This window comes from Carassius gibelio, chromosome A10 (genome assembly GCF_023724105.1).
Source record: "Carassius gibelio isolate Cgi1373 ecotype wild population from Czech Republic chromosome A10, carGib1.2-hapl.c, whole genome shotgun sequence".
Taxonomy (NCBI): domain Eukaryota; kingdom Metazoa; phylum Chordata; class Actinopteri; order Cypriniformes; family Cyprinidae; genus Carassius; species Carassius gibelio.
The window spans coordinates 27,374,240-27,399,300 of NC_068380.1; the positions used below are offsets into that span (position 1 = coordinate 27,374,240).

The window sequence follows — 25,061 nt, forward strand, 5'->3', positions numbered from 1 at the left end:
ACCCTTGTTACCATGGTATTGTGGCTAAACTGGTGACCATTGAGCTTTGAGAGACGAGCTGCACTCCTTTTACTACAATCTATCACACAGATCTCTGTTGTTCGTTCTCGCACTGATTACTTATTTGTCTAGTACAGTTTAACTAACGTCAGTGACTCATTTACCGTCAAATGCATTTGCAGAATGCGTTCAAATCACACGCCGACTCAACGCACGTGCCTGTCGAGCAAACCAACTCGCTTCATGTCATCGTGTCCCAGACGCTCAGGAAAACGTGGACATGCGGCATGCATGTGTTTGTATCCATGAAACCCCATCTACACTGCAAGCGACACGACAAAACTACGAAACGAGACATTATTGCCAATGAAAAAGAGAGAAAGAAATCAACACTGCATCATTTACAATTGACATCCCGCGCTTGCCGCTCACGCAGCTCGTTAACAGCTTCGCTCCCGCCAGCACTCAGTTAAATGGGTGTGTAAAAAAAAAAAAAAAAAAGAAAAGAAAAGAAAAAACATCTACCGTGCGAAAAAAAAAAAAACCTTTAATGTTCAATAAGCTCCATACAGCATAAAATAGAATAGGCTTTACCCATAAAATACAGCATAAGCTGCTCCCTCCGTCAACCTCAGTCATTGATGAATTCACAAGTTAATGAAACGTCTGGTTAAAACAGATCTGAAAGAGCATCAACCACCCTAGAATAATACATTAATAAAAAGGTTTTAAAAAAAATTAGCTATGAAATGATGATACTCGCAGTAGAAGGGAATTTCAGTAAATCACTATTCCAGTAATGCACAGCAAGTCCCATCAGACATGGAAAAAAAACCCTCACCTGTCATGCAAGAGGTGTCCAGATTTCCAAATGCTGAATGTTTGTGTTAACACAAAGATGATGGAGTCACTCTGTCAAGTATTAGGAGTTTAACCAGTCAGATGGAGATGGAGGTCTCGTCTGGAAACCTTGCATGCCCTCACATGAAGAATCAGTCAACTTTTTGTAAAGGGCACTCAAGACCCACTTTATATACAAGAAGTGGTGCATGGTGTGTGCGTGTGATTAATTGGTCAGCTTTTACATCCCTGGGGAAAGTGCAAAACCTAGGCTAGCAGTCACATTACAAATGCACAGCACAAATATTAACCTACAAACGATGTGTTCACCACAGTGTTTATAGTCTTGACATTTGTTTTTTATGTAGATGTAAAATGAGTTTATGATATTATTCTAGTGGATCTTGAAGGGAGAATTCACATTAAAATTAACTGACATTTCAGGCTTATATGACTCCACAGATTTGACATGAAGGTATACATTTTGGGTGAACTATCCCTTTAATGTTAATATTTGAGAAAACAATAGGTCTACATATATGCCTGAATAATCCATATGAAATACTTGTATGATCAAGCAGCACTTGTTTCAAGCACACAGCTGTTTACTCACATCGCAAAGCACAGCTGCATCTTTAAAATGCATTTGGAGAATAAATAGACCTCTTATTCTACCATGTGAAATGATGTATAATTGCATTATTAATAATTCACCTAAATTGTTCTTTTCTCCCAAAGTTTATCAGTGACAAATGACAGATTGTTTAAACCAAAAGTGTGCACTCCATGTCTGATCCCTATACCAGTGAGTAATTGTCCCTGCTTACAAAAATGCACATGTAGGTAACCTAAAAGGTCAATTTAGTGAACCTTAGTCAAAAAATGTCAGGGGTCAATACTAGTTGCTATCAGTTTTCTGCAGTGTTCTTTCAGGGGAGAAAAAAACCTTTTTCTGCTGAGGAACAATTATAATAGATCAGCACATAGTGAACCTAAAACAACTGTGGAAGCATGTCAGTTCGTGGAATCATTTCTTTGGATCTAATCACTTGACAAGAGTATATACCCTTTTCTGAGTGCAAATGAACAGGCTGTTCTTTTCCAACACAGAATAATCCTGTGAAAGCTCAAAGCAGATGATAATACACATGTGAAGAATGGAACAGAATGAATAATGACCACCCTTTGTGCAGGTGTTCTGTGGGAACAATCACATCTGTCAGTGTTGTTAATAATTAGGGATCCTATGACAGAACAGAGTTATGCAAACATGCTTTACAAATATCTAATTAAAGGCTTTTGAATCGGCATAAATTATGGCATTTTTTACACTGAAGTGTGGGAAACAAAATATTTGTGAGAAGTAGGTTACTGGTATAATTATGTCCAGAATAATGACTAAAAAATTGTTTAAAAGAAATCCGGCAAAAATGCTGTTTACCAGTAAGTTAAACTTAAAATAAAATGCCTAAAATAAAAATGTGAAATTCATAGGCTACCTGATTTATCTTTTAGGATGAAAGACTGAATCACATTATATGCTTTACCCACAAGGAACTTAAAGATGCACTTTTTAAAACGATGTACCCTTAAATGGGGTTCTGTTTACAGTTTTATTTCTCATGGGGTGGTCTACCTAATGGTAACCCACCATATTGAAGTCACATGACTTGCCAAACACAACTTTCTGTATACCCTTATTGTCACTAATCACCTAATACTGTAAATCAATCTAGCTAAAAAAAATTCTTAAAAACTATCCAATGGTAACTGAAAACCTTTGCTTTGAAGGAATAATACACCCAAGAATGAAAACTTGTTGAATATTTACTCACTCTCAGGCCATTCAAGATGTATAGTTAATCAAAACACATAAAAAAAAATTGAGATTTATATCACTTGTTTAACTGGACCATCTGCAATGAATGGGTGCCGTCAGAATGAGAGTTCAAACAGCTGATAAAAACATCACCATAATCCACGACCATCAATTAATGTCTAGAGAAGTGAAAAGCTTCATGTTTGTAATAACCTTTATAACTTTTACAAACTAGCCCTCTGTCAATAATATTGCTGTCTTTGTGAAGATGCTGTCTCATCTGAATCAAGAGAGAAATATGCAGAGATCAAGCACTGTTTAGAAGCAAAAAACAGTCCAAAACATTTCTAAAAACAAATGTCAGTGGATTCTGATGTGAGAGGACAACAGGCATGGGCTTTTTCACTGGAATAAACTACTATGTAGAAATTATTATGGATTATGGACTGGTATTTTGGTCAGAAGTGACGGTTTAAAGTTAATATGCCTTAATTATGTATTTTGTTTCTTACATACTAAGAGCTTTTCACTTCACAAGACATTAATTGATGAACTGCAGTGGTGTGGATTACATGTTTTTACCAGCTGTTTCCACTCGCATTCTGACGGCACCCATTCACTGCAGAGGATCCATTGGTGAGCAAGTGATATAATGCAAAATTTCTCTAAATCTATTCAGATGAGCAAACTCATGTACATCTTGAATGGCCTGAAGGTGAGTACATTTCAAGCACAATTTAATTTTGGGTGAGTATTTTTTTGTTGCACCCATGACACAGGTGTAAATAAAAATTTACAAAGTGTTCTTCTGTGGAATAATTCCTACATGCTAAATGATATGCTAAATTTATTTAAGCAACGATAAATCATTTTAATGACAGTCTTAGTCCAATAAAATAAACAAAATAATGTATTGCAATCCATATTATTTCATCGTTTGCTATAAGCTGAGAATGAGGTTTTGTTGAGGGAGAAAAATGAAATAAAATTTTTTTTCTTTTATTTTTTCTTCTGTGAGAGGGAAACCTAAATCTTACAGAAACAGGTTTTCATACAAATTAACCCTGGCTTCACATTGTTCATAACCCACTTCCAAAAAACAAAAACAGTCAATACAATAATAACTCAGCATAAAAAAGATCATAAAGTTGCTGTTGGGAAAATGTCTTCTAGCTTCACCACACTAACAGAAGCTTTTGCCTGAAGCCACTAAATTCAATTCAATATAAGCAGCAGCAGACGTTATTGTTATAAAGCTAAATCCAAACAGCTTACATGGTTCTGGGCACCTGGCAGCTTAAAAAAAGCTTGAAAAAGTGAATTGAGAAATAACAAACTAAAAACATTAAAAAAATCAATATAAAAATATATATATTTTGTATAAAGGGCTTAAAAGATAATTATCCAAAAAATTACATAAACGCATGCTTTCTGCATGTTAACATGTTGTGAACTGCAAAAAATAAAAAAAAATAAAAAAAACACGTAACATTCAATCATACCAGAGTGAGCATGTCAGAGGACATTGAATTATGCAGTGAGAGGAAAGTAATCACAGCACAACAGAAAGCTTGTGTAAATCACCATTTTCTTCCCTCAAACTTGTCAAACCAGCAATTATTGTTCACATGACTGCGTGCCAGTATGAAGGCAGCGAGCAAGAGAAGTAATTTTAGTTGCAAACCGGAATAAACGAATAAACCAATGCTCATTGAGAAAATTCAGAGGAAAGACTCTTAAAAATAAAAGTCCCAAAAAAAGGTTTTATCTATTTTTGCTTCCCCAATGAAACTTTAAGTGAGCCACTCATAAAAGAATCATTTATTTCTCAGTGTGAAGAACAATAAAAAAATTACAAAGAAAGATTCCACGGATGTTAAAGGTTCTTCATGGAACCACCGATGTCAATAACGAGTGAAGAACAAACAAAATAAATATCTGTATACACAGTGGCCCTAAAATGTAAAAAAAAAAACAACAAAAAACATTTTGTGTTATTTCCAATTCCCATTGCACTTTCCTTAGAGAGGTTTAGGTCAAAAGACAAAAAGATTTGCGGCCTCTGCACAACATAACTCACAACATTAATTTTTGTGCCAATATAAACATTTTGGTCCATCTCATGCCCAATAGACTGATATAAGATTTGAGTTTGAATGAAAATATGAGCTGCTCTTATCTGATGAGCCACACTCTATGAGATCCTTAATTACTAGTTGAGTCATGTTGATCTCAGCCTCATGCTCCCTCTGCATCTTTTACCAGCCCTGATACATCCCTTCTCCTTTATTAGGATGGCACTCGCTGTTCCCACTATTAATAATTACAGGTTTAAAATATCATGTGTGGATTTTAATACATTGGGAACATGATGACACAGCATCTCTTCTTAGAGCTCTTTCTGAAAACATCTCTGGTGAAGCACACAACAGATCAGACGGAGCTGCTGATTTGAGTCTTTTAGGTCTTTTTACCCTGTAGAATGAGAGAATATTTAACTCTTTTATTGAGAAGGAGAATCATCTTCAGAGAATAAGAACAACATTTGACCAATGGTTTAAAGAGTGAAAAGGATCCAAGGCCAGTTATTAAGTAACCAAGTTAATCTCATTTTCCTTTAAATTGAGGCACTAAAATAGCAGAGAAACTTCTGGGCACCAGCTTTAAGTCGCACATTTTGAACACAACATGATATTTTTATTAAAAGATAGAAATTAAATAGAGTAGTTGAAATCCTTGATGCAAGAAATATTAAATGAGATATTTAATGGTGTATGTATTTTTTCATTTTCATGTATTGTGTCTGAATGCTGCAAGCAAATTGGCTTCGAGAAATGAAATGAAGACAACTAAAACGCAAATATAAGTTTCCTCAAATCAACATTTCAGATTCACTTTGGTTTCTTGAACGATCTTTAGGAAATCTGAACACTTACTGACATCTACAGTGCATGAGTTTTAATAAATTCAGGTGAGAAAAAACATTCAAGGACAAAGATTTTGTTCACGGGTTTATCAAACCACTTCTCACATCAAACACATATACACAAACTAGCTTTAAATAAGATTATTACATGTTTCATTGCACAATATTTCACAAGACCACTGATGAGCTGCCCGGTCATCGGTCTCTTATTATCTTCCCTGACTCTGTTTTACAGAGGAAACATTTTTTTACAGTCTAAGAGCAAGGATACAAAATAAGACTAATGGGAGGTAATATATAAAAAGGGCATTAGACAATATATGTTGTGTATTGTTGCATTATGGGTGAAAAAATGTGAAATGGCAACCAGTGAATGTTACAATTATTCATGACTGGAGATTTATGGCCCTGCTAAGGATGATAATGTTGCACAAAACTGATATATTTGCCCTAATGTTGTGCTGTACTGAAGTAGATTATACTTCCAGGTGTGTGTACACACAGGCATCGTCTGGATCAATCCTTATGTTCCTGTTCCTCGGGTTTGCTCTCCGTTTGGCCGTCTCTCCTGCTGGCCAACTCTTTCAGCCCTTCCTGAAGCTGCTCAACAGCTTCTCCATCTCCCGCTGCACGTGCCAGAGCCAGAGCTTCCTGGTACAGTTTACTAGACTCCTCAAACTCCCCTGAACAACCAAAGACAAGCATCCATGACACAACTGTGTATCCCTGAGAAAATGCATTTTTAAACGATAAAACAACAGGAATATATAATTATAGGAACTTAATACTTTTAGTAAGCATGAATGCATACAATGACTGTGAAGCACAACTGTTTTAAACATGAATAATATATTTATCGGCAGCAAATCAGCATATTTAGGGCCCTATGAACACTCCTCTGAGAGTTCTTTTGAGAAAAAGAAATAAAAGAATAAAAAGATTTTTTATTAAATCAGCTAATTGGAGATGCTTTTGATTATTAAAATGTAATCCAGAAAATTAATGGGAAACAGAATTTGGTAAAAATAAAATGTGATAAAAAAATTAAGTATTTCATATTATGTTAAACCTTTAATAAATTGCTAATAAACTGTGCAAGTTTCATGAATTCAATTAATTATTTTATTAATATTTTTTAATGTCACCATTAAAACAGTTAAAAAACAAAAAAGCAATGGAATCCAGAAAAATTTCGACGGAAAAAAGGGAATTAAAAAAAAAAGCTTTTTTTGAAAAAATAAAACGGACTTCATAGGGCCCTACACATAGAATGATATCTAAAGGATCATGTGACAGCTGGCAACACAGGAATAAATTACATAATAAAATTGTTACTAATTATTTCATACTGAACAACTTCTGAACAAAAATCTTACTGACCCCGAGTGGTAAAATGGAAGTATATATACAGATAATATGTTGTATTTTTATATATTAGTATTTATAAATATTTCATATTTACATTTGGGATTGTATATCAGAATGAATTTGTGATTTTTGCACTTCATTTGTTCAAAAACTAAATGTAAACGTCAGCGGTACTAAAGGGGTCAGTTGAACCTTTGTGCATCAGAATTCCCGCCATATTCCCAAGCAGCACATGTTGATCAGGGTGACCCGCTGCATGTCCGAGCTCAACCGCCTTCTTCACATGAGCCAGAGCCTCATCATGCTTTCCTTGCAGGTCCAACACCGTCGCCAGGTCACTCAACAGAACCAGGCTCTGAAGCAGATTACACAATACCATTTAATGGGACAAACCATTGGATAATTATGATAATATATGTAGCAGTGTGTAATGTCATCACCTGTGGATGGGACTCTCCCTGCTCCTCCTGACAGATCTGCAGCGCGTGCCGATAATCTCTGCAGGCTCCTGTGAAATGATGATTAGCTGCCAAATAACGGGCCCTGGCGTCCAGACTAAGACCGAGCAGCAACCTGGTGTCTTTGCGCTCCTCATCTAATACAAATACAAACATATAGTAAGAGATCAATACATTGACAAACAAACGCAAAAGATGTGTTTGCAGTGGCATACAGCCAAAACTGAAAGGTGGCTGTGATACCTGACAGGCTTTCTTGAGGAAGCTCCTTCTGTTTCTCAATCTTGGCCTCTAAAGACTCTGTGCAGAACTGGAAGCCATGCTCTGCCAACTCGTTCCTGGAAATGAAAAGTCAAGAGTTCCTGAAGAGTGCAGAGGTGAACAGGTCAGCTTTCACTCTCTCAGCAGAGGAGCAGAACTCACTTGTTTTGAGTGGCATATATGCTGGCCAGCTTCAGCGACATCTCGATCACTGCATTGTCATCCTTTTGAGATAAAACAGGTGTCGGTGTAAAACAGTAAAAAGCATTACACGTTCATACAAAAATGTTCCAGCACTGAGTGTTTTTACCTGTGGTGTTCCTCCTGACAGCATAAAACTCATGGCTGCTTTGAACAGCTTCTCAGCCTGCAACAATAAACAACGAAGAGTCTCACATGCTGCTGTTCGCGACAGATGTACACTAATCTACTAATGTAGAGCACTGAGTCTGTGGCACAAGATCACCATCAGCCTTACTCACATTTTCCAGCTGACCTTGGACAAATGCAAGATTCGCCATCTGTGAAGCAAAATGATGCTCTCATTTAATCTTCTCTGTTGAGTGATATTTAATATTGATGGTTGCAATGTTTTGTTTAACAAGGAGAATAAAAGGGCTGGATGAGGTTAAAAAGGAGGACAAAGTCAGGAAAAAACACCATACCAGGCTGTATGTGTATATAATGGCATCGTTATTGTGCATCTGATGTGCCAGTCGAACAGCTTTGTGTAAGAATCCATTGGCAGCATCCAGTTCCCCAATCATCATGCTGTACTGTGAAGGATGATGGGTAACATTCAGTCTTCTAAAGTAAATATTATGAAAATCATTTGAAAAAATACTCAAGACTTGAAGGCACTACATAACTTTTGCCCCCACTTAAATCTGGAAAATTTGATGCTAGTTTCTTAAAGTCAGAGCCAGTCTGAGGATCTGAATTAAACACTTGACAGAAAATCACGTTGTGATTTCTTTTTTAGCTGAGTGATTGTTCCAGTTGAACAATATTAAACATGTCTGATATTTTTCAGCTGATTTTAGAACACGTTGTTTGACTGCTAGTGTGTGATCCTCAGGCATTTAATGTAAAATAACACCTTGGTTACAAAATCTGCAGGTGAAAAAATAATGCCTACTTACAAAGTGTTTTAAAATCTGATTTGGAAAATTTGTGTAAGAATTCATCACCCAAGAATGAAAATATATTTATTTTACACAAATCATTTAATTTTAAAATATTTTTTAATCATTAAAAATATATTATCAGAGTAACAATGTAGCAATAAAAACTTAAATATTAGTCTTTGTCCCTCTTTTTTCAAGTTTTCATTGTGGTCTCATGTGGTAAATGATCGGACGGTTTTGATGTGATACCTGTGTGTCAGTAAAGAGAACTCAGTAAAACATCACAGTATACCTTGGCTTTCTTCAAGAGCAGAATCAGCTCATCCTCAAGTTTTTGCTCCTCTGTCCTCTCATCAGAGCTTCCAAAGAGCGAAAAGGCTGGTGCAAAAGCAAACATTTTAATGATTACACAGAGCTCACACTGCGTTAAAAGAACCGCTGGTGTGACAGCATCACGCATATTACGTCACGTGTCAAATACAGCCACCAATGTTTTCGGTTCACAGAAAAGCTGCATGTCAACTCACCCATGACCCCCCACGCAAGAGTCCAGTTGCTGACCCCTGGAGCGCCAGAGGGACGCTGCTCGCTGACACACAGATGCCATGACCGCACGAACACGGCCGCCGGCTCATGCAGCGGTTTGATTCGTGCTAGAGATAAACCAGAACCAGATACATTTCTCGTGCAGTCGTTAACACAGTGCTTTAAACGAGCTACCTGTGCGGCGAGCCGTCGACAGCAAGAGCGCAGCGCCATGTTTCCGTGATTATGCAATGACGTCAGGCGCGCTGGTCACGTGACCAGCCAAGGCTCACGAATAACGGTTTACTTTCTTTCGATTTATTTCCATTTAAATGTTTACATTTTATTTATATGGCTTTTGATTAAATGTACATGGAATATTACGTATTTTTTTGTATTCATTTATCTTAATGCTTTGCACTCAACATACGGGTCATTCCTGTATCCTGTATATATATATATATATATAACTATTTTTTTTATATGACTGCCATAACAGGAATAACACAAAACACACCAGTTTATTGTTCACGGTTCTGTTTATTTTTACTAAAGCACAGATGAGGTTACAAAACAACACAATATCCTGTTATCACCCACTGGCCATTAGTATTTTAACAGCAAAAAGAAGGAATGCTTTTGTGTTCTAAATTAGCACACAGTGGGTCTCTGTTCCACAGATCATGCAGTAATAATAGGTTAAACGTATTCATTTGTAGACACAGAAGTACACACAGAGAGAGAGAGAGAGGAAAGGCATAGAGTGGTCCATATACACTCACACTTTATATGCACATTTACAAGAAGAACTGCACAAAAAAATACACAGATCACCTCAAATTTAAATACTTCTGCTGAAAAAATAGCTTTCAAAACCAAGCATGTTAAGCTTTCAGTGTCTGAAAAGCATTTATGCATTTAATCTAAAAAGGAACAAAGTTGCATGTGTGAAATGTACAAATTTGTGTTTTTAAACTACCATTTCAGTAACAATACTGTAGGTTAGCATAGCCTTAAATCAAGAAATAAAGCATATGGGTATGAGGCTTTCTACCCAAATCTCTTATAACCCACTCTGACAAACGAAACAACAATCCATCAAAAAGATTAATGCTTAATTTATAGAAACAGTTTAAAATGCAAGCAAACGGGAATGTCAATAGAGGTTTAAATGACCTAAAAACCTATTGAGGATTTCAGAATTAAGAAAAGTTTTCCCAAATTAAAATGTCAACACACTCTCTACACATAGAAGTTCTTAAGAGACGAGAATTGTATATTAAACCCATGGAAAATATGCCCTACAGTATGTGCTTGAAACAAATCATAAATACATGTAACCTTTTGTCTCTACCGAATGTAACAAGTCCCTTTCAAATAAGTCAGCACCTGATAATTCAGTATTTAAAACATTTTATGTTTTAAAATGTGACTTAGAAAATTAGACAGTAAAAGCAATCAAGTGTCTTGGAAATTAGCAAAAACACCCAAGCATCACACACTTACGAGTTCATTTACGAGGCAATTCATAGACATGTGACCCTGGACCACAAAACCTCTTAAGTGTCCATTTTTTCAAAATTGAGATTTATACATCATCTGAAAGCTGAATAAATGGCAGAGATATAACTATTTGAACATCTGGAATCTGAGGGTGCAAAAGAAAAAAAATATTGAGAAAATCGCCTTTGAAGTTTCCAAATGAATTCTTAGCAATGCCTATTACTGATCAAAAATGAAGTTTTGATATATTTACGGTAGGAAATGTACAAAATATCTTCATGGAACATCATCTTTACTTAATATCCTAATGATTTTTGGCATAAAAGAAAAATCTATAATTTTGACCCGTACAATGTTATTTTTTTGTCTATTGCTACAAATATACCCCAGCGATTTAAGACTGGTTTTGTGGTCCAGGGTCACATTATGTTGCAGACCTCACTGACCTGTTGGACAAAGTGCCGCAAATAAAATCTCTGCCATTGTCACATGACAGAATTATTTTTGGCACACAGTTTAATATAATTAATGAATTTATTTTTATAAATCTGCATTGGCTGTATACAACAACACTGAAATCTCATTATCAACCAGCATTCTGAGGCACAAAATATTCACTGACCACAAGTTCCTGTAAGCTCCAGCTTCTGCTTCCCATTCAAGTGCAGGTTACTGCACAAAAAGCAATTCAAAGTGTCACATACAGGCCTCTCTAGCTCTGGTATAATTTCACTGCACAATGTTGCGGACTGATTGAAACTTAAGTTAAAAGTACTATTATACATTTAGTGATTGCCTGTCAGTTTTAAGATTAATTTCAACTATACAACGTGCAAACGGAGGGATAATATCCATTGACAAGTTAGTAGTGTCCCTATATTCCCCACTAAATCACACACTGATTTTTTTTCTCATTATTGTGTGATGGAATTCTAAACATTATTCAATGCAGATGACCTAGGGTTTTTCAAATCACTTGAACTGAAAACACAAAAATGATGTGCAGTGATTGTCTACCATGAACAGCATGTGTATATCTGATTGGTAGCATGGTTATCTTGCAGCGAGGGTGCATACGAGGTGTGCAAAGAGCTGCCCTAACCATGACCAGAAGAAAAACAACAGCACACATCAAACTTCAACTGCCACACAGAATGAAGGAAGACTGTTCACTCCTCACCAAACCTTGGAGTAACTGAGAAGGGTGTGGGTGTGTGTATGTGTGCGTGTGTGTGTGTGTGTGTAACAGAGGACAAAGGCTAAAGCCTGGACACAGCATGAACACCTCACTCACGGCTCCCAAAGAGCTGAAGGAAAAAGAGGAATATGTAAACCACATCCATGTAGAGGCAGATGGCTCCGAACACATGCTCCTCTGGGTTCAGAGAGTACCGCCTGTTGCCGATCAGCAGCTGCATGTCAAACGCCAGAAACTAAAGTACAACAAAAATGAGATAATTACATCTTGTATGAAGCACATAAGCATGATGATATTGCAGAGTTAAAGGGTACTAACCAGAGTGAAAACCAGAGCACCAAATCCAGCATAAGCAGTATGCAACCAGGGAATCTAAAACAAGCAGATGTTTGAGTTGACGACACTGTATGGTTGGATTGATAACAAACTTATGACTTCAACATGATACCTGACAATATATAATAATTAGAATTCATTAATAGTGATTAATATATATTTATGACTATTATATAAAACAAATCAGCTTCTTTTCAATTGCAATGTAAAACACATGGGAAATGCATTTAACTGTGGAAAAAATACGTGGAGAATGTTCCCAGAATGTTTTAGCTTTTATGGATTGAACTTACATTTACATTAAAAGCCTATATGTGACCCTGGACCAAAAAAAAACAGTCTTAAGTGTCAATTGAGATTTATATCGTCTGAAAGATGATTAAAAAAGCTTTCGATTGGTGTATGGTTTCTTAGGATCAGACAATATTTGGCCGAGATACAACTATTAGAAAATCTGGAAACTGAGGGTGCAAAAAAATCTAAATACTGAAAAAAATCTATTTTAAAGTTGTCCAAATGAAGGTCTTAGCAATGCATATTACTAATCAAAAATTAAGTTTTGAAATATTTACAGTAGGAAATTTACATAGAACATGATCTTTACTTAATATCCTAATGGATTTTGCATAAAAGAAAAATTTATAATTTTACCCATACAATGTTTTTTTTTAGCTATTACTACAAATATATCCATGTGACTTAAGACTGGTTTTGTGCTCCAGAGTCACATATTTCATTAACTGGTGTATTGGTAATATAATAACTTACTGAAGTGCAAAAATCTGTTTTCTTTTACCTTTCTAATGTACTAACAACAACCAAAAAACCCAGGTGTTAATTCACATGAAAGTCACATGATGGATCAAAGGTCATCACGAGTAGCTTTTCCACAGACAAAAGTAATTTATCGTTAACCAACTAACAGGTATCCACAGAAAATTCCAGTACATATTCTATGAAATTTACAGACATTTCCTTTAACCCTAAAACACAATACAATGCAATGTGCAATTCAAAATACAGGTAAAACACCTGTAAAAAAAAAAAAAAAAAAAAATTCATACAGAAAATTCTGCCGTAGTACCACAAGTGCATTAGTCCGTATTTTTATGGACTTTTTTGAGTGCAGTCATTTACCATTCAAATTACGATCATTTTTTACAGTGTACCTATTTCAAAAAGATAAAGGTAAACGGTATATCTAAGTGACTATGACAAAGGATTATAGAGATGTTGTACTTAAATATCTCTTAAGGGTTTACAAGCAGCTTACATATCCAAATGGTGCAGTGAAGAACAGCAGAAGCCCGGTGACCATCAGCACCATCATGAGGGAGAAAAGTAATCCATGACAGGTGGTGAAGTCAACCTAGACGACCCAAGACAACACTCTATCAGATGACACATAAATGAAGCACTTGAAAGAAGCTGTTTAGGACAAAAGGATCTCACCCTGGACTGGAAACAGAAGAGCGTGATGGCCAGACACACCAGTGCTGTGATGCCCACACACATCATCACCACTTTGGTATTATGGTAGCTGTAGACAGAAAGAGAGAGAGGTTAAAGCAGTGCCACAAATTCAACACATACACACACTTGCTGGGTTTTCATGTTTTATGGTTTTTATACTGTATGAACTGCATTTTCTATCTCCTAACCCTACTTCTCTATTGGTGGCAACAAAACTAAAATAAATTCTTACCAATTATAAAGAACATTTGACTTCTAGCAGTGCTTCATTTTTTATATAGAATATAAGTACATAAGTTGAAGTTTTTCTTACCTGGCAAGCATGCCTGCCATATAGGACATTGCCAAAGTCTGAAAATAAAAGCAAGAATATTCACCCCTTTCTTTTTCTGGTAGTTACAATATAATCAATAGTTATTATTATTAAATATACCGTATTTTTCGGACTATAAGTCCCACCTCAGTATAAGTCGCATTAGTTCAAAAATACGTCATGATGAGGAAAAAAACATATATTAGTCGCACTGGACTATTAGTCACATTTATTTAGAACCAAGAGAAAACATTACCGTTTACAGCCGCGAGAGGGCGCTCTATGTCTTCAGTGTAGACTACAGGAGCAGTGAGCAGCATAGAGCGCCCTCTCGTGGCTGTAGAAGGTAACGTTTTCTATTGGTTCATTTCTCTCGGTTCATGTCAAATCAATTTTGATAAACAAGTCGCACCTGACTATTAGTCGCAGGACCGGCCAAACTATGAAAAAAGTGTGACTTATAGTCCGGAAAATACGGTACTTATTATAAATGGGTGTTTACGATCATCCAACTTGTAAATGAATGAGACAATGACAGTACTTACAAAAATGGCTAGAAGGATCATATTGGTAGGGTATCTTCGTCTGTAGATAATGTGATGGATATTAAAGAAGCTCAAAGTTCCTGAAATCACACATCTCCTACTCTGGTCTCAAACTCAAAAACAAGAAGAACGTATGGTAAAAGAAAAAAAAATTCTTACCGTGCATTTGTGCTGCATACAAGCATCAGGTATGTTCCCATAAAAGTCATGCTGGACGAAAACAAAGCAATGAATATACTTTAAATATAAAGTCCCCAAAACCTTTAATGAGGAAACAGAACAGTCACTTACTATGAGGTCAGATAGAAAACTCGATTGTACTGTACAAACTTCCGGACTGGCTCGCTGTGAAACACAGAACGCTCATCAGTTGCAGGGCTTTCTTTTAAAAGTGGAAGAAATTTATAAAATGGGGCTTTGTCTTGTTCTCTGATGTGTGTCTGACTTACCAAAATGTGAAGAGTGACACCACTCCAAATGTGACCATGAGCTGAACCATGAGGATACAGAAGACCTGCCAATGAAACACATGCTCTTCAAAACTAGGATGTTTACACATAAGCATTTAATCATCATTTCGGGTAAGATTTTTAAGGTTTTTGAAAGTCATCTCTTATTCTCATAAAAACTGTATTTATTTGATGATAAATACTATTACACACAATAATATTGTGAAATAGTATTACAATTTAAACCAACAGTTTTTTGTAATCGCAAAAGTTAACACGATCCGTCAGAAATATGCTGATTTGGTGCTCAAGAAATATTTCTTACTCTTTTCAATGTTGATAACAGTTCTGCTGCTTAGTTTTTTCGTAGAGGAAACTCTGATACATTGGAAATAATTCCTTGATGAGTGTGAATTTCAAAAGAACAGCATTCCTTTGAAACTTATCTTACTGACACCATTTAAATGAAAATATATTTGCATTTATGCATTTAGCAGACACTTATCCAAAGTGACTTATAGTGCATTCAGGCTAACATTTTTTACCTATGTGTTCCTTGGGACACGAACCCACAACCTTTTGCACTGCTAACGCAATGCTCTACCACTGAGCCACAGGAACACTTCAGTATCTACTCTACTTTCACACCTTCCTGATGAACATGCGGCGGACAGTCTTGTCCTCCCAGTTGCTTCCACTGAGGCCGTCGAAGCTGCTGCTGGAGCTCGGGTCAGAGAAGGGTGAGGAGGACATGTCTGCAGCATACGCATTGGAATATCCCGGACCTAAGCAGACATTTTCCACTATTAACATTGTTCAAACAGAGAAGAAAGACATCAAGCATAATGCTCCTTGCTTATTACCAAAACTTCTGCATCTGTAACTGGAGATCTTATAGGGACTGGTCACTTACTGGGGCCGGGATGCACATAAGCCCAGCTGGGGTGCATGGGCATGGTTGGGGGTGGCATTGGGGGCGGCTGGGAGGCGTAAGTGAAGCTACCAGTTCCTTGTTCTTTATCTCCTGCTGTAGCTTCAGCATAGCTGGGTGGAGCTGCTGGCAGACTCATGGTCTACTGTAAAACAATACCATTAACACAATGAAAGAAATCATCTGAGAATGGAATCACAACTAGCACAACTAGATCTGATATTTGAGCACCCCGGCTTAGATTAATATTTTATGCCACAACTCTTCACCACATGAATTCATTATGAGCCCAACACTCGGATCCTTTCCTGTTTAAGCCAATAGCAAACAGAGAGGTTAAAGAACTGACCAGATTATACTGTTTATAAATTAATTATGTACAGCCTGACATTTGATATAATAGAAAAAATGTTTTATTTTTTGTTTTGTTTTTTAATGGAATAGTTTATTGAACCATTACACAAAATTTAAAGGCAACCTTAAAAAAATTGAATATGTTTTGTATTATGTTTAATGAATTATTTATGTGACTAAACAGTAAGCTTAACTGACAGCTTGTAATGCAAATCAATGAGATTCTTTTAACAGTATAACAGACTTTTTACATAATGCATGCGAATATTAGTTGTCACCCTATTTCTCCTAACAATATGTCTTAGTAAGATGCTATTTAAATGCTTAGTTTAATGATCCAAGCAGTCTAGTATTAATTGTGGGGCGCAAAACAAATAATGCCAATGTAATACCATGATGACTGAGACAAATAAATGTTCCTCAAAAGCCTGATGCATCACATTTAATAGTCACATTTTAACACGATTTAGATAATCAAGCAAACTTAAGTGCAGTAAAGGTTTATCTTGTAATATCAATATAGGTTTTCCTTACTTCGACATTTACAAATTATTAAAGATTAACGTTTATCACAAGGTGAAGGTGAAAGGTTTTAAAATTATACTTTAAGTTATTTTTCTAGCTAAAAACAGTCAGATGGCAGAAGGCATGCAGAAGAGAATAGAAGGTTTTTTTTTTTCAATTTGTTCATCGAAGTGGGGATCATGCTGATAATTTAGAGGCGTTTTTATAAACTAATGTATCATATATTAACAATAGTATTTACATGGTTAATTGTACTGTCAGAAGTGTTGTGCTATCTATCAGTTATCACTATTAAGCACTGAACATCAGTTTAGATATCAATCAGGCTAGTGAATGCAGAGCTGTCAAATACAACGCACAACGGTTTCTTATCCTAACTCTTAACTTAGTCTTCCTCTCATACTGCAGTCAGTGACAGGACTGATAGACACGGCGCTTAGCTTAGCTAGCACATCGATCACATTTTACAAGCCCATTCTGTCGAGCAGGAAACGACAAATGCTTTGCGCACATCAAAATAACGCTGTTAAAAGTTATGTATGTTCAAAATAATTAGTTATAGATTAAGATATGTATTGCAACATACCTTACTGTAACAGCTAACGTGACAATCGAGATCCCCAAGTAAAAACAATGTACTCAATCATGTAATGACGTACATCCGGTGTTTCCGGAAATGATAAAAACGAATGGTGTGTCTGTGATGGTAGCACCAGACTCGAGAATGTCTAATATAACGAGACACTTCACTCTCACTACACTTTCCGGCTTCTGAACTGGTTGCAGTCCCACTCTGATTTCATATGAGAGCGCACACAGGACGAGTGCAGAATGAATGGAGGTCAAAATCCACTCTTCTCAAGATATCATTTTTTGTCTAGTAATTTGAATGTTGTATTCGAAAGAAGATGCAAATAAATTACACATTACTGGGTGTTAGATTTTTTAGTCACTTATTTGCTTTAAAAAGTATTTTAAAATGTCAATGACGTCATACACATTCACATTCATTAGCAGAATACTAGCGTGTTATGGGCAACAACTCAACCTGTAAGAAATCGAAAGGTACTCGTTCATTCAACTTTCGACCTATAACCAATGTTGATCTTGCAAAACCTACAATCAGATCTGAGATTTCTCAACGGCAATCGGGTGAAAGGGACAAATTTAGCCGTCTAGCACCATAGACTCCCATTCATTTTGCACTCATTGCGATCGCCCCCAGTGGAACTCTGGTGGTCCTGCAACCAAAATTCGGTACAATACCAATAGGACTTCATAGGGAGTGGGAAGGCTCTCCATAGACAGGCTCTGGTAGCACTCTTTTTAGTCTATGGTAGCACCGTATTAGCTAAATGTACTGTATTTATTATTGAACATATTGACTAAATATTTTATTTTACAGCGAAAACGTAAAAAAAACCGTGCAGTTCTGTTGGTCATACAGGTGAGAAAAATAAATATGCAATATCCATAAATGCAAATTCTCGGGATAGAAATCGCGTTTCATTATTAAAATCAAGTAATGTAAAATGTTATACTGAATAAATCATACCTTTAAAAACTAAACGTAGCTATTTTTTGTTTTTGTTAAAACAGATTACACACATGGTCACACTGTTCAACGTTTATAAATCTATACACCAAGGTACAAAAAAAGTCCAGACTGTAAATTATAGCCCCCTTTTCCGTCATTTATCATTTTGTAAAATATTAAAAAATCCGTATTAATCCCAGTTTGATTAGAAAGGCAGCTGGAATCTTTCAGCTATGCAGACAATTAACCATGGTCCTCCTGGTTCTGTAAGAAACCAAGGCAATAGATCTGGAGCAAAATGTTTATATTAACTAAAAAGAAATGTACAAACCAATTCAATAAATGTACACTTTTAATTAGACATTGTTATTGCAAATACAGCTTTAAACAATATTTGATCAAATAAAAAGTTTACTTTACCATTCATATGACAGTCTTTGTCCTATAGACCTTCCCTGTTTCTAGTACAAAATTTTTAAGTGCACACCCATAATTTTTAATAGGTTTTTCAAAAGTAAAGTCCAAATACTGTGATGCATATTAACACACACAAAAAAAGAAAAGACAGCTACTTCCACTGGAAAACCCAGTGAATGCCTCAGGTGTTAAAGGTGGTCCCGAGACTACAGTCTAGCCAGCATGCTTGTATTTCCTGGACAGCAATAATCTGGTTGGCAGAGATGTTGAAACTGCCTTCTATGGGGGCTCTATTGGCTATAAATCATGCGTCTGTTTGTCAATTTTTGATTTTAGATGTTCCTTGTAGGCCAGAATATCCCTGCTCCATTTTGTAATGGTCTGCTTTTCACATACCCAGATCTCCTGAGCCACCTGCAAGGAAACAAACCAGTATTACTACAAAATAACAAAGACCTCATGTTGCATTCAGCTGCATTAGCTTGACTGAGATGAATAATAGTTAAATGTACAAGACGGGCAAGATCACATTACCTGCTGAATAAGCCTGAAGTCGTGGCTGACCAGCATCATTCCACCCTCAAATTCATTGATCGCTTCAGCCAGAGCGTCAATAGTTTCAATGTCAAGATGATTGGTCGGCTCATCAAGAAAGAGCATGTGGGGATTCTGCCAAGCCAGCCAGGCAAAGCACACACGGCACTTCTGCCCATCAGACAGATTGCGAATAGGGCTCACCTAGTTTAAAAAGGAACACATCGGTAAATAAAGTAGAATTTATTTGCATCTTAAAAAAACAAAAAAACAAGACAACCTACCTGCTGTTTGCCAGTGAGTCCATAGCGGCCGATGATTTTCCTCATTTCTTCTTTCTCCTTAATGTCTGGATAACACTTCATCATATATTCCAGAGGTGAAAGGTCAAGCTCCAGTTGCTCTGTTAGATGCTGGAAAAGAAACAAATCAATATAAAAAGTTCATTTTTAAAACCAGTCTAAAGCCACTGAACTCATTTCATGTCTCACTGGTGGCATTTTAATATTAACAGTTATTAATTTGCTCATTTTAGTTAGTGACATTATCTGCACTGATATCAATCTGATTCATTATAATTACTATATTACTACTTAAATATCATGACAAATGGTCTAGCCAACAGACCTGATGATATCGTCCAATCTTCACATGGGAGTGTTTTCGAATCATACCATCTGTGGGCAGGAGCTGAAAGAAGAGATGTTTACAGACCACAATACTAAAGACTCCCAATTACATCAAATGTGTTAAAATGTGCCTTACCTCTCCAGCGAGGAGCTTCAGCAAAGTAGACTTGCCCGCCCCATTGGGCCCTACAAGGGCCACCCGTGTGTCCAAGTCAATTCCAAACTCCAGGTTCTTATAAATATGTGGCTATATAATAAGAAATGATATAAATTGAGAACCTCAAGAGGATGCAGCAACAAGTGTGTGTGTAAAATATGGTAGTTTATTAGACCTGCATACCGCATTTTCAGAATACTTGAAGCTGACATTCTGAACCATAATGACAGGAGGAGGGATCTTCCCACAGGGATGAAAATAAAATGACAGGGTCTAAAGGAGAAGGTAGCTTGAGTCATTTTTCAACTGATTGAAATATGGCAAACGGCAACAAAAAAGGCAAACCGCATGGAGTTGTGCCTGAGATCAAGTGAAAACTGTTGTTTCATTACCTTGTCATTCACAACACGCTCAGTCAGACCTGAGGCAACCATTTTCTGTAGAGTCTTCTCTTTGCTCTGAGCTTGTCTGGCCAGCTTGGCAGAACCGTGACCAAACCGAGCAATATAGTTCTGAGGGTCAACAGGAACACGTTTAGATAAATCAAAAGATAAGCGGTTAGAGAAAGGCACAGAAGTTTGCCATATTACATGTAGTAGTAGCAGCTTACCTTCATGTGTGTGATCTGGTCCTGCTCCCAGTTAAACCGCTTCATCTGATTCTCCTCCAGTTCCTCTCGGGTCTTCACATACTGGTCATAGTTACCCTTTACAGAAGAGGATAAATGATATAGAAATGAAACTGCACATTTGTAATAAGAAATCAGCCCTAAGCGAGTAGGAGGGACATAATTAGTCATTTTACCGTGTAATATTTCAGCTTGCACTGGTGCAGGTGAATAATGTTCGTACAAACGCCATTAAGGAAGTCCTGGGAATGGGATATTAAAACCAGAATTCTTTTGAACCTGTCAGGGGATGAAAAGAAAAACTTGAGCACAAAGCTCTCAGCATAGTGTTGGCAAATAACTGCATCACAATAACCAAACTCATTTTGTAATACAAGACACTTAATTTAAAGGTTTAATTAAATGATTAATTATTCATTGTAACATGTATAACTATAGGGTTAGGATTAGAACACTAATAAAGTGGTACAAAACTGCATTTGAGTTGTGCTGACAGATCAGTTAAACGCTTCGGTCTAGTTTTTGTCAAAGCTCTATCCATACCAAGAACAAACTGCTTGATGGAAGAGCTACAATTCGGCCTTTTGTTAACATCATTTCATCAGCAACAATTCACAAAGAACAAATTATAAATGTAAACCCTTTCATACAATATTCTCACATAGCCTTTGTGTTCAAAATAATGACTTACTGACTGAGCTCCTCCTCCAGCCACACACATGCGTCCAAGTCAAGGTGGTTTGTTGGCTCATCCAACAGCAACATGAAAGGCTTGAGAAACAGTGCCCTGAAGATTTCAGAAGAACTATGAGTTGAAATGGTTGACACATACGCAAATGCTTTCATAAAAATGCATGGGGATCAGAAAAAACGCTTCACAGAGTTTTTGTCACTGCACAGTTAGCACAAAGCAGCTGTGCTATCATTCGGCCTTTTGTTACATCATCTCCCAGCAGCTCTAAACTTTGGTGTGAGATTCTGAAAGCTCACCGAGCAAGAGCAACACGCATCCTCCAGCCACCGCTGAAGTCTTTGAGTTTCTTCTGCTGCATAGCATTGGTGAAGCCGAGACCGTTGAGGATCCGCGAGGCCCTCATCTCTGCTTTATCAGCGTCCAGCTCCTCCAGACGCTCATACAGCTCCATCAGCTTCTCACATTCAGCTAAAGTTTGACAAACAAATGTAAACAATTAAATTCACAAATTACAAGTGTTCCTCAAACATGAGATTCCTTAAAAACTGGACAGAATTAAGGAGCCTTCTCAAGCTGAGATGTCCAATATACCACGCCTAGGAAAGGAAGCTGTTACAAAAACAGTTCCTATGAAATCGTGGAAGGTTTTCATTTTGATCTGATCTAATAAATAAAATATTCTCTAGCAACACCTGCATTACATGTTTATCCTTATGTCATCACTGATTCACAGGAATCTTGGGATCAAACCCAATTCACGCTAAACAAGTAAATGCCAACTGTCATTTCTAGGCTTTCTAACTAATCCTAATATGCGGTTTGCATTGGATCAGAGTAGTTGAAACTCACAGTCCTCATGAGCAAGCCTTTCAGCCTCTCTCTCCAGCCTGATCCTCTCTTCATCTACCTCCATCACACACTCCAGAGCGGTCTTCTCACTGGGAGCCATCTCTCGGGTCAGGTGGTAGATATCAATGTGCTCTGGAATCGGCACCTCCCTGTGACCGATCGCTGACAGCAGCATGGATTTGCCTAAACAAAATTTTAGATACCAGTCAGTTTTCTAAGTGCCTTTCAATTAAAGTTACTTCTGAAGCTACCAAGAGGAGATCTATTAGCCCAACATGAATGGATAATTCATTTACCAGTTCCATTGAGTCCAATAAGGCCATACCGGCGACCAGAGTTGAGCTCCAAACTAGTGTCACTGAGCAGCTCCTGTCCATGAAAGGTGAGAGACAAGCTGCTGATGTGCACATCAGTGCTGTTGGGATGTGATGCCAGCACGCCAGTCACTGCACGAGCCTCGGTTTTCTTTAGCTCAAACTCATCCAGCTCCTTCGTCAAACTGGCAACCCCTGTAAAAAGAAAAAAGGAATGTGTAGTAGGTTTTGAAATGTCTTGGAATAAAAACATAAAATACCTGTTCAGACTAATGCATAAAAATAAAAGGCAGGCTGAATAAATGCAAGTCCACTCTCTGACAGTAGGTGGCACTTAAAGAAAACCAGAAATACCCTAGCAAAGGTACAAAATCTATTGTCAATAGTACATATACACACACATATGGGGGAAGTCGCAGCCTAATGGTTAGAGAGTCGGACTCGCAATCCAAGGGATGTGAGTTCGAGTCTCGGGCCAGCAGGAATTGTGGGTAGGGGGAGTGCATGTACAGTTCTCTCTCCACCTTCAATACCACGACTTAGGTGCCCTTGAGCAAGGCATCGAACCATCAACTGCTCCCCAGGCGCCGCAGCATAAATGGCTGCCCACTGCTCAGGGTGTGTGTTCACTACTCTGTGTGTGCGCACTTTGGATGGGTTAAATGCAGAGCATGAATTCTGAGTATGGGTCACTATACTTGGCTGAATGTCACGTCACATACACACAAAAACAGCTATTTATATACATATTAAAATAGCTGTTTTTTTAATCTGCTGAGGTTCACCAAATAACACAGATACAGAGAGAAAAGAGTCAGTTTTTAATTATTTCAGTTATTCAGTCACTTAGCAATATTCTGTTAGCAAGTGCCACCAAGTCATGGTTTTATGTAAAGGAAGTGTCTCCATGGCACATGACTAAAAGACATTAAACATTAACAGACATTCAAATTAAAATGTTCACATTGTATATTTGTTGTGAACAGGCTTTAAGACTGCCTTTAAATGTTTCTCCTCACCATTGTCCTCAGCCGCTCCATTCAGCTGGTTCTCCGGTTTCTCTAAATCACCGTTCACTCCATCCTCTGGTTTCTTTGTACGTTGACGAGCTTTGGCTGCTTCTTTCTTCTTTGCCGCCTTCTTTTTTGCTAAATCAGATGGCATTTTAACGGGAATTCCAGTAACAGAACACCTCTGAAAAACTGTGAGAGAGACAAAATTAAGACTAGTTGGATGTAAAGATGCTCTCATTAGATTATAGAAAAAAAATAATTACAAATGCACGGTTCCCAAACGTACTTCCTGTTTAATCAACATTCGATTCGTCTTAACCTATACTTTTTTCATGAGGTTGGTTTAAGGTCTCGGTTTAAGATCCACCGAGGCGCAGAGGTTCTGCTCGGCTCACGTGGAGGCGGCCAGTACTTTTCCCTGACGCAGTGTAGGACAATAACTGCAATGGTGAAGTGATACTGAAACAACAAAGATTCCACGGCAAACTACACTTATGATATCGCGAAGAATTTTTAAAGCACATATAACGGATAATATAACTAAAAATCGGAAGCGCTACTCTTAAGAGAATAAAGGGTGTCTGTTAACTCTAAGGCCCGACCAATGAGGCACTAACGTTACTTCACCATGCTAACTCTAGCTATAAAACACCGGTGTATATCATAACAAGAGTAAACCTTACTTCTTGGATATAGAACAACTGAAATTTCTATCTAAATTGTGTTAAGATAAGTTCCGAAAATTAAATGTAGAATCAATCGAAAAACCACGTCAGACTAGTTGAGGTGCGCACGCTAGTCTACGGTATGTTACCACGAGCTAGCCGGCGAGCTAACAGCCGTTAAAACTACCCTGTTAATCCGAAAGATGGCCGGGGAACAAAAATAAACGAGTAAATAAGGTATGAGGTTTTTCTGTAGACATCGATCATCACAGATATATATAGTTAACAAGAGTAAATAAGCACCTTTAGTGGATTTGCGCCGTTATCTTACCTAGCTCTCTTCCTGATGAAGCGCTAACACCGGAGAAGCGGTTTCATCAGGGCTCGCGCTACAAGCGGTAAGAGGCGCGTGTCACCAATACCGGCATGGCAGCCAATCAGAGGCCGATGAATCAGAAATCTCCACCCACTTCTTTCCATGTCGACGAAGAACGTCATCTGGGCGTGGTTTGTCTCATGGTTTAGTAGTTACACACATAGGGTTACATACGATGACTTAAAAATTAGCAATATAATCAACAAGCAATGTGAATCATACAGAAATTATAATCTCAAGGTAAAGCTATATGGTTATAATTTATGGTAACTTTTTCCCCCTAAAAGCAACAATTCA

The 25,061-nt window shown here is 37.3% G+C and overlaps 3 protein-coding genes and 1 non-coding gene across 7 annotated transcripts; all 4 read right to left on the reverse strand.

Annotated features, from left to right (window-relative positions):
* Positions 1-5,643: 5,643 nt before the first annotated feature.
* On the reverse strand, positions 5,644-9,590 carry LOC128021638 (tetratricopeptide repeat protein 19, mitochondrial-like). Its single transcript, XM_052608945.1, has 10 exons — positions 9,327-9,590; positions 9,092-9,177; positions 8,338-8,448; positions 8,155-8,193; positions 7,983-8,039; positions 7,835-7,896; positions 7,655-7,749; positions 7,394-7,548; positions 7,146-7,308; positions 5,644-6,268 (listed from the first exon to the last, which is right to left on the reverse strand). The coding sequence occupies exons 1-10, from the start codon at positions 9,556-9,558 to the stop codon at positions 6,102-6,104; spliced, it is 1,167 nt and encodes a 388-aa protein (XP_052464905.1). The 5' UTR covers positions 9,559-9,590; the 3' UTR covers positions 5,644-6,101.
* A 254-nt stretch (positions 9,591-9,844) lies between these two features.
* LOC128021641 (protein lifeguard 2-like) lies at positions 9,845-17,653 on the reverse strand. 2 transcript variants are annotated; one of them, XM_052608949.1, is made up of 12 exons: positions 17,538-17,653; positions 16,055-16,217; positions 15,790-15,926; positions 15,142-15,206; positions 14,984-15,037; positions 14,852-14,902; positions 14,693-14,732; positions 14,148-14,185; positions 13,814-13,901; positions 13,635-13,730; positions 12,344-12,397; positions 9,845-12,260 (listed from the first exon to the last, which is right to left on the reverse strand). In XM_052608949.1, exons 2-12 carry the CDS (start codon positions 16,209-16,211, stop codon positions 12,114-12,116), a joined length of 927 nt encoding a protein of 308 aa, XP_052464909.1. In that variant the 5' UTR covers positions 16,212-16,217; positions 17,538-17,653; the 3' UTR covers positions 9,845-12,113. The 2 variants fall into 2 exon arrangements, with proteins under 2 accessions (XP_052464909.1, XP_052464910.1); XM_052608950.1 differs by having other exon boundaries at positions 16,055-16,214; positions 17,538-17,625.
* Positions 17,654-18,822: 1,169 nt separating this feature from the next.
* LOC128021639 (ATP-binding cassette sub-family F member 2-like) lies at positions 18,823-24,860 on the reverse strand. Of its 3 annotated transcripts, none has more exons than XM_052608946.1 (15): positions 24,720-24,860; positions 23,730-23,912; positions 22,693-22,905; positions 22,397-22,579; positions 21,844-22,015; positions 21,545-21,640; positions 21,030-21,132; positions 20,836-20,931; positions 20,618-20,737; positions 20,409-20,498; positions 20,205-20,315; positions 20,067-20,129; positions 19,724-19,852; positions 19,440-19,643; positions 18,823-19,319 (listed from the first exon to the last, which is right to left on the reverse strand). In XM_052608946.1, the coding sequence occupies exons 2-15, from the start codon at positions 23,872-23,874 to the stop codon at positions 19,203-19,205; spliced, it is 1,842 nt and encodes a 613-aa protein (XP_052464906.1). In that variant the 5' UTR covers positions 23,875-23,912; positions 24,720-24,860; the 3' UTR covers positions 18,823-19,202. The 3 variants fall into 3 exon arrangements, with proteins under 3 accessions (XP_052464906.1, XP_052464907.1, XP_052464908.1); XM_052608947.1 differs by having other exon boundaries at positions 24,692-24,819; XM_052608948.1 differs by lacking the exon at positions 24,720-24,860 and adding an exon at positions 24,010-24,205.
* Positions 21,342-21,459, reverse strand: LOC128021861 (small nucleolar RNA SNORD89). Its single transcript, XR_008185785.1, has one exon. It is a non-coding gene; the product is annotated as a small nucleolar RNA SNORD89 (small nucleolar RNA).
* Positions 24,861-25,061: the final 201 nt, after the last annotated feature.

What these genes read in the sequence shown, in the direction of transcription:
- LOC128021638 (XM_052608945.1), bottom strand. Translation starts at nt 9,558, where the DNA reads ATGGCGCTGCGCTCTTGCTGTCGACGGCTCGCCGCACAGGTAGCTCGT. An exon ending in TTATATACACATACAGCCTG is followed by an intron (nt 8,194 to 8,337) that starts GTATGGTGTTTT and finishes TTTGCTTCACAG; the next exon opens with ATGGCGAATCTTGCATTTGT. An exon ending in AGGGAGAGTCCCATCCACAG is followed by an intron (nt 7,309 to 7,393) that starts GTGATGACATTA and finishes AATCTGCTTCAG; the next exon opens with AGCCTGGTTCTGTTGAGTGA.
- LOC128021641 (XM_052608949.1), bottom strand. Translation starts at nt 16,211, where the DNA reads ATGAGTCTGCCAGCAGCTCCACCCAGCTATGCTGAAGCTACAGCAGGA. An exon ending in TTATGTGCATCCCGGCCCCA is followed by an intron (nt 15,927 to 16,054) that starts GTAAGTGACCAG and finishes ATGTCTGCTTAG; the next exon opens with GTCCGGGATATTCCAATGCG. An exon ending in ATGGCAGGCATGCTTGCCAG is followed by an intron (nt 13,902 to 14,147) that starts GTAAGAAAAACT and finishes TTCTGTCTACAG; the next exon opens with CTACCATAATACCAAAGTGG.
- LOC128021639 (XM_052608946.1), bottom strand. Translation starts at nt 23,874, where the DNA reads ATGCCATCTGATTTAGCAAAAAAGAAGGCGGCAAAGAAGAAAGAAGCA. An exon ending in CTGGAGGAGGAGCTCAGTCA is followed by an intron (nt 21,133 to 21,544) that starts GTAAGTCATTAT and finishes ATCCCCTGACAG; the next exon opens with GTTCAAAAGAATTCTGGTTT. An exon ending in AGCGTGTTGTGAATGACAAG is followed by an intron (nt 20,499 to 20,617) that starts GTAATGAAACAA and finishes CTTCTCCTTTAG; the next exon opens with ACCCTGTCATTTTATTTTCA.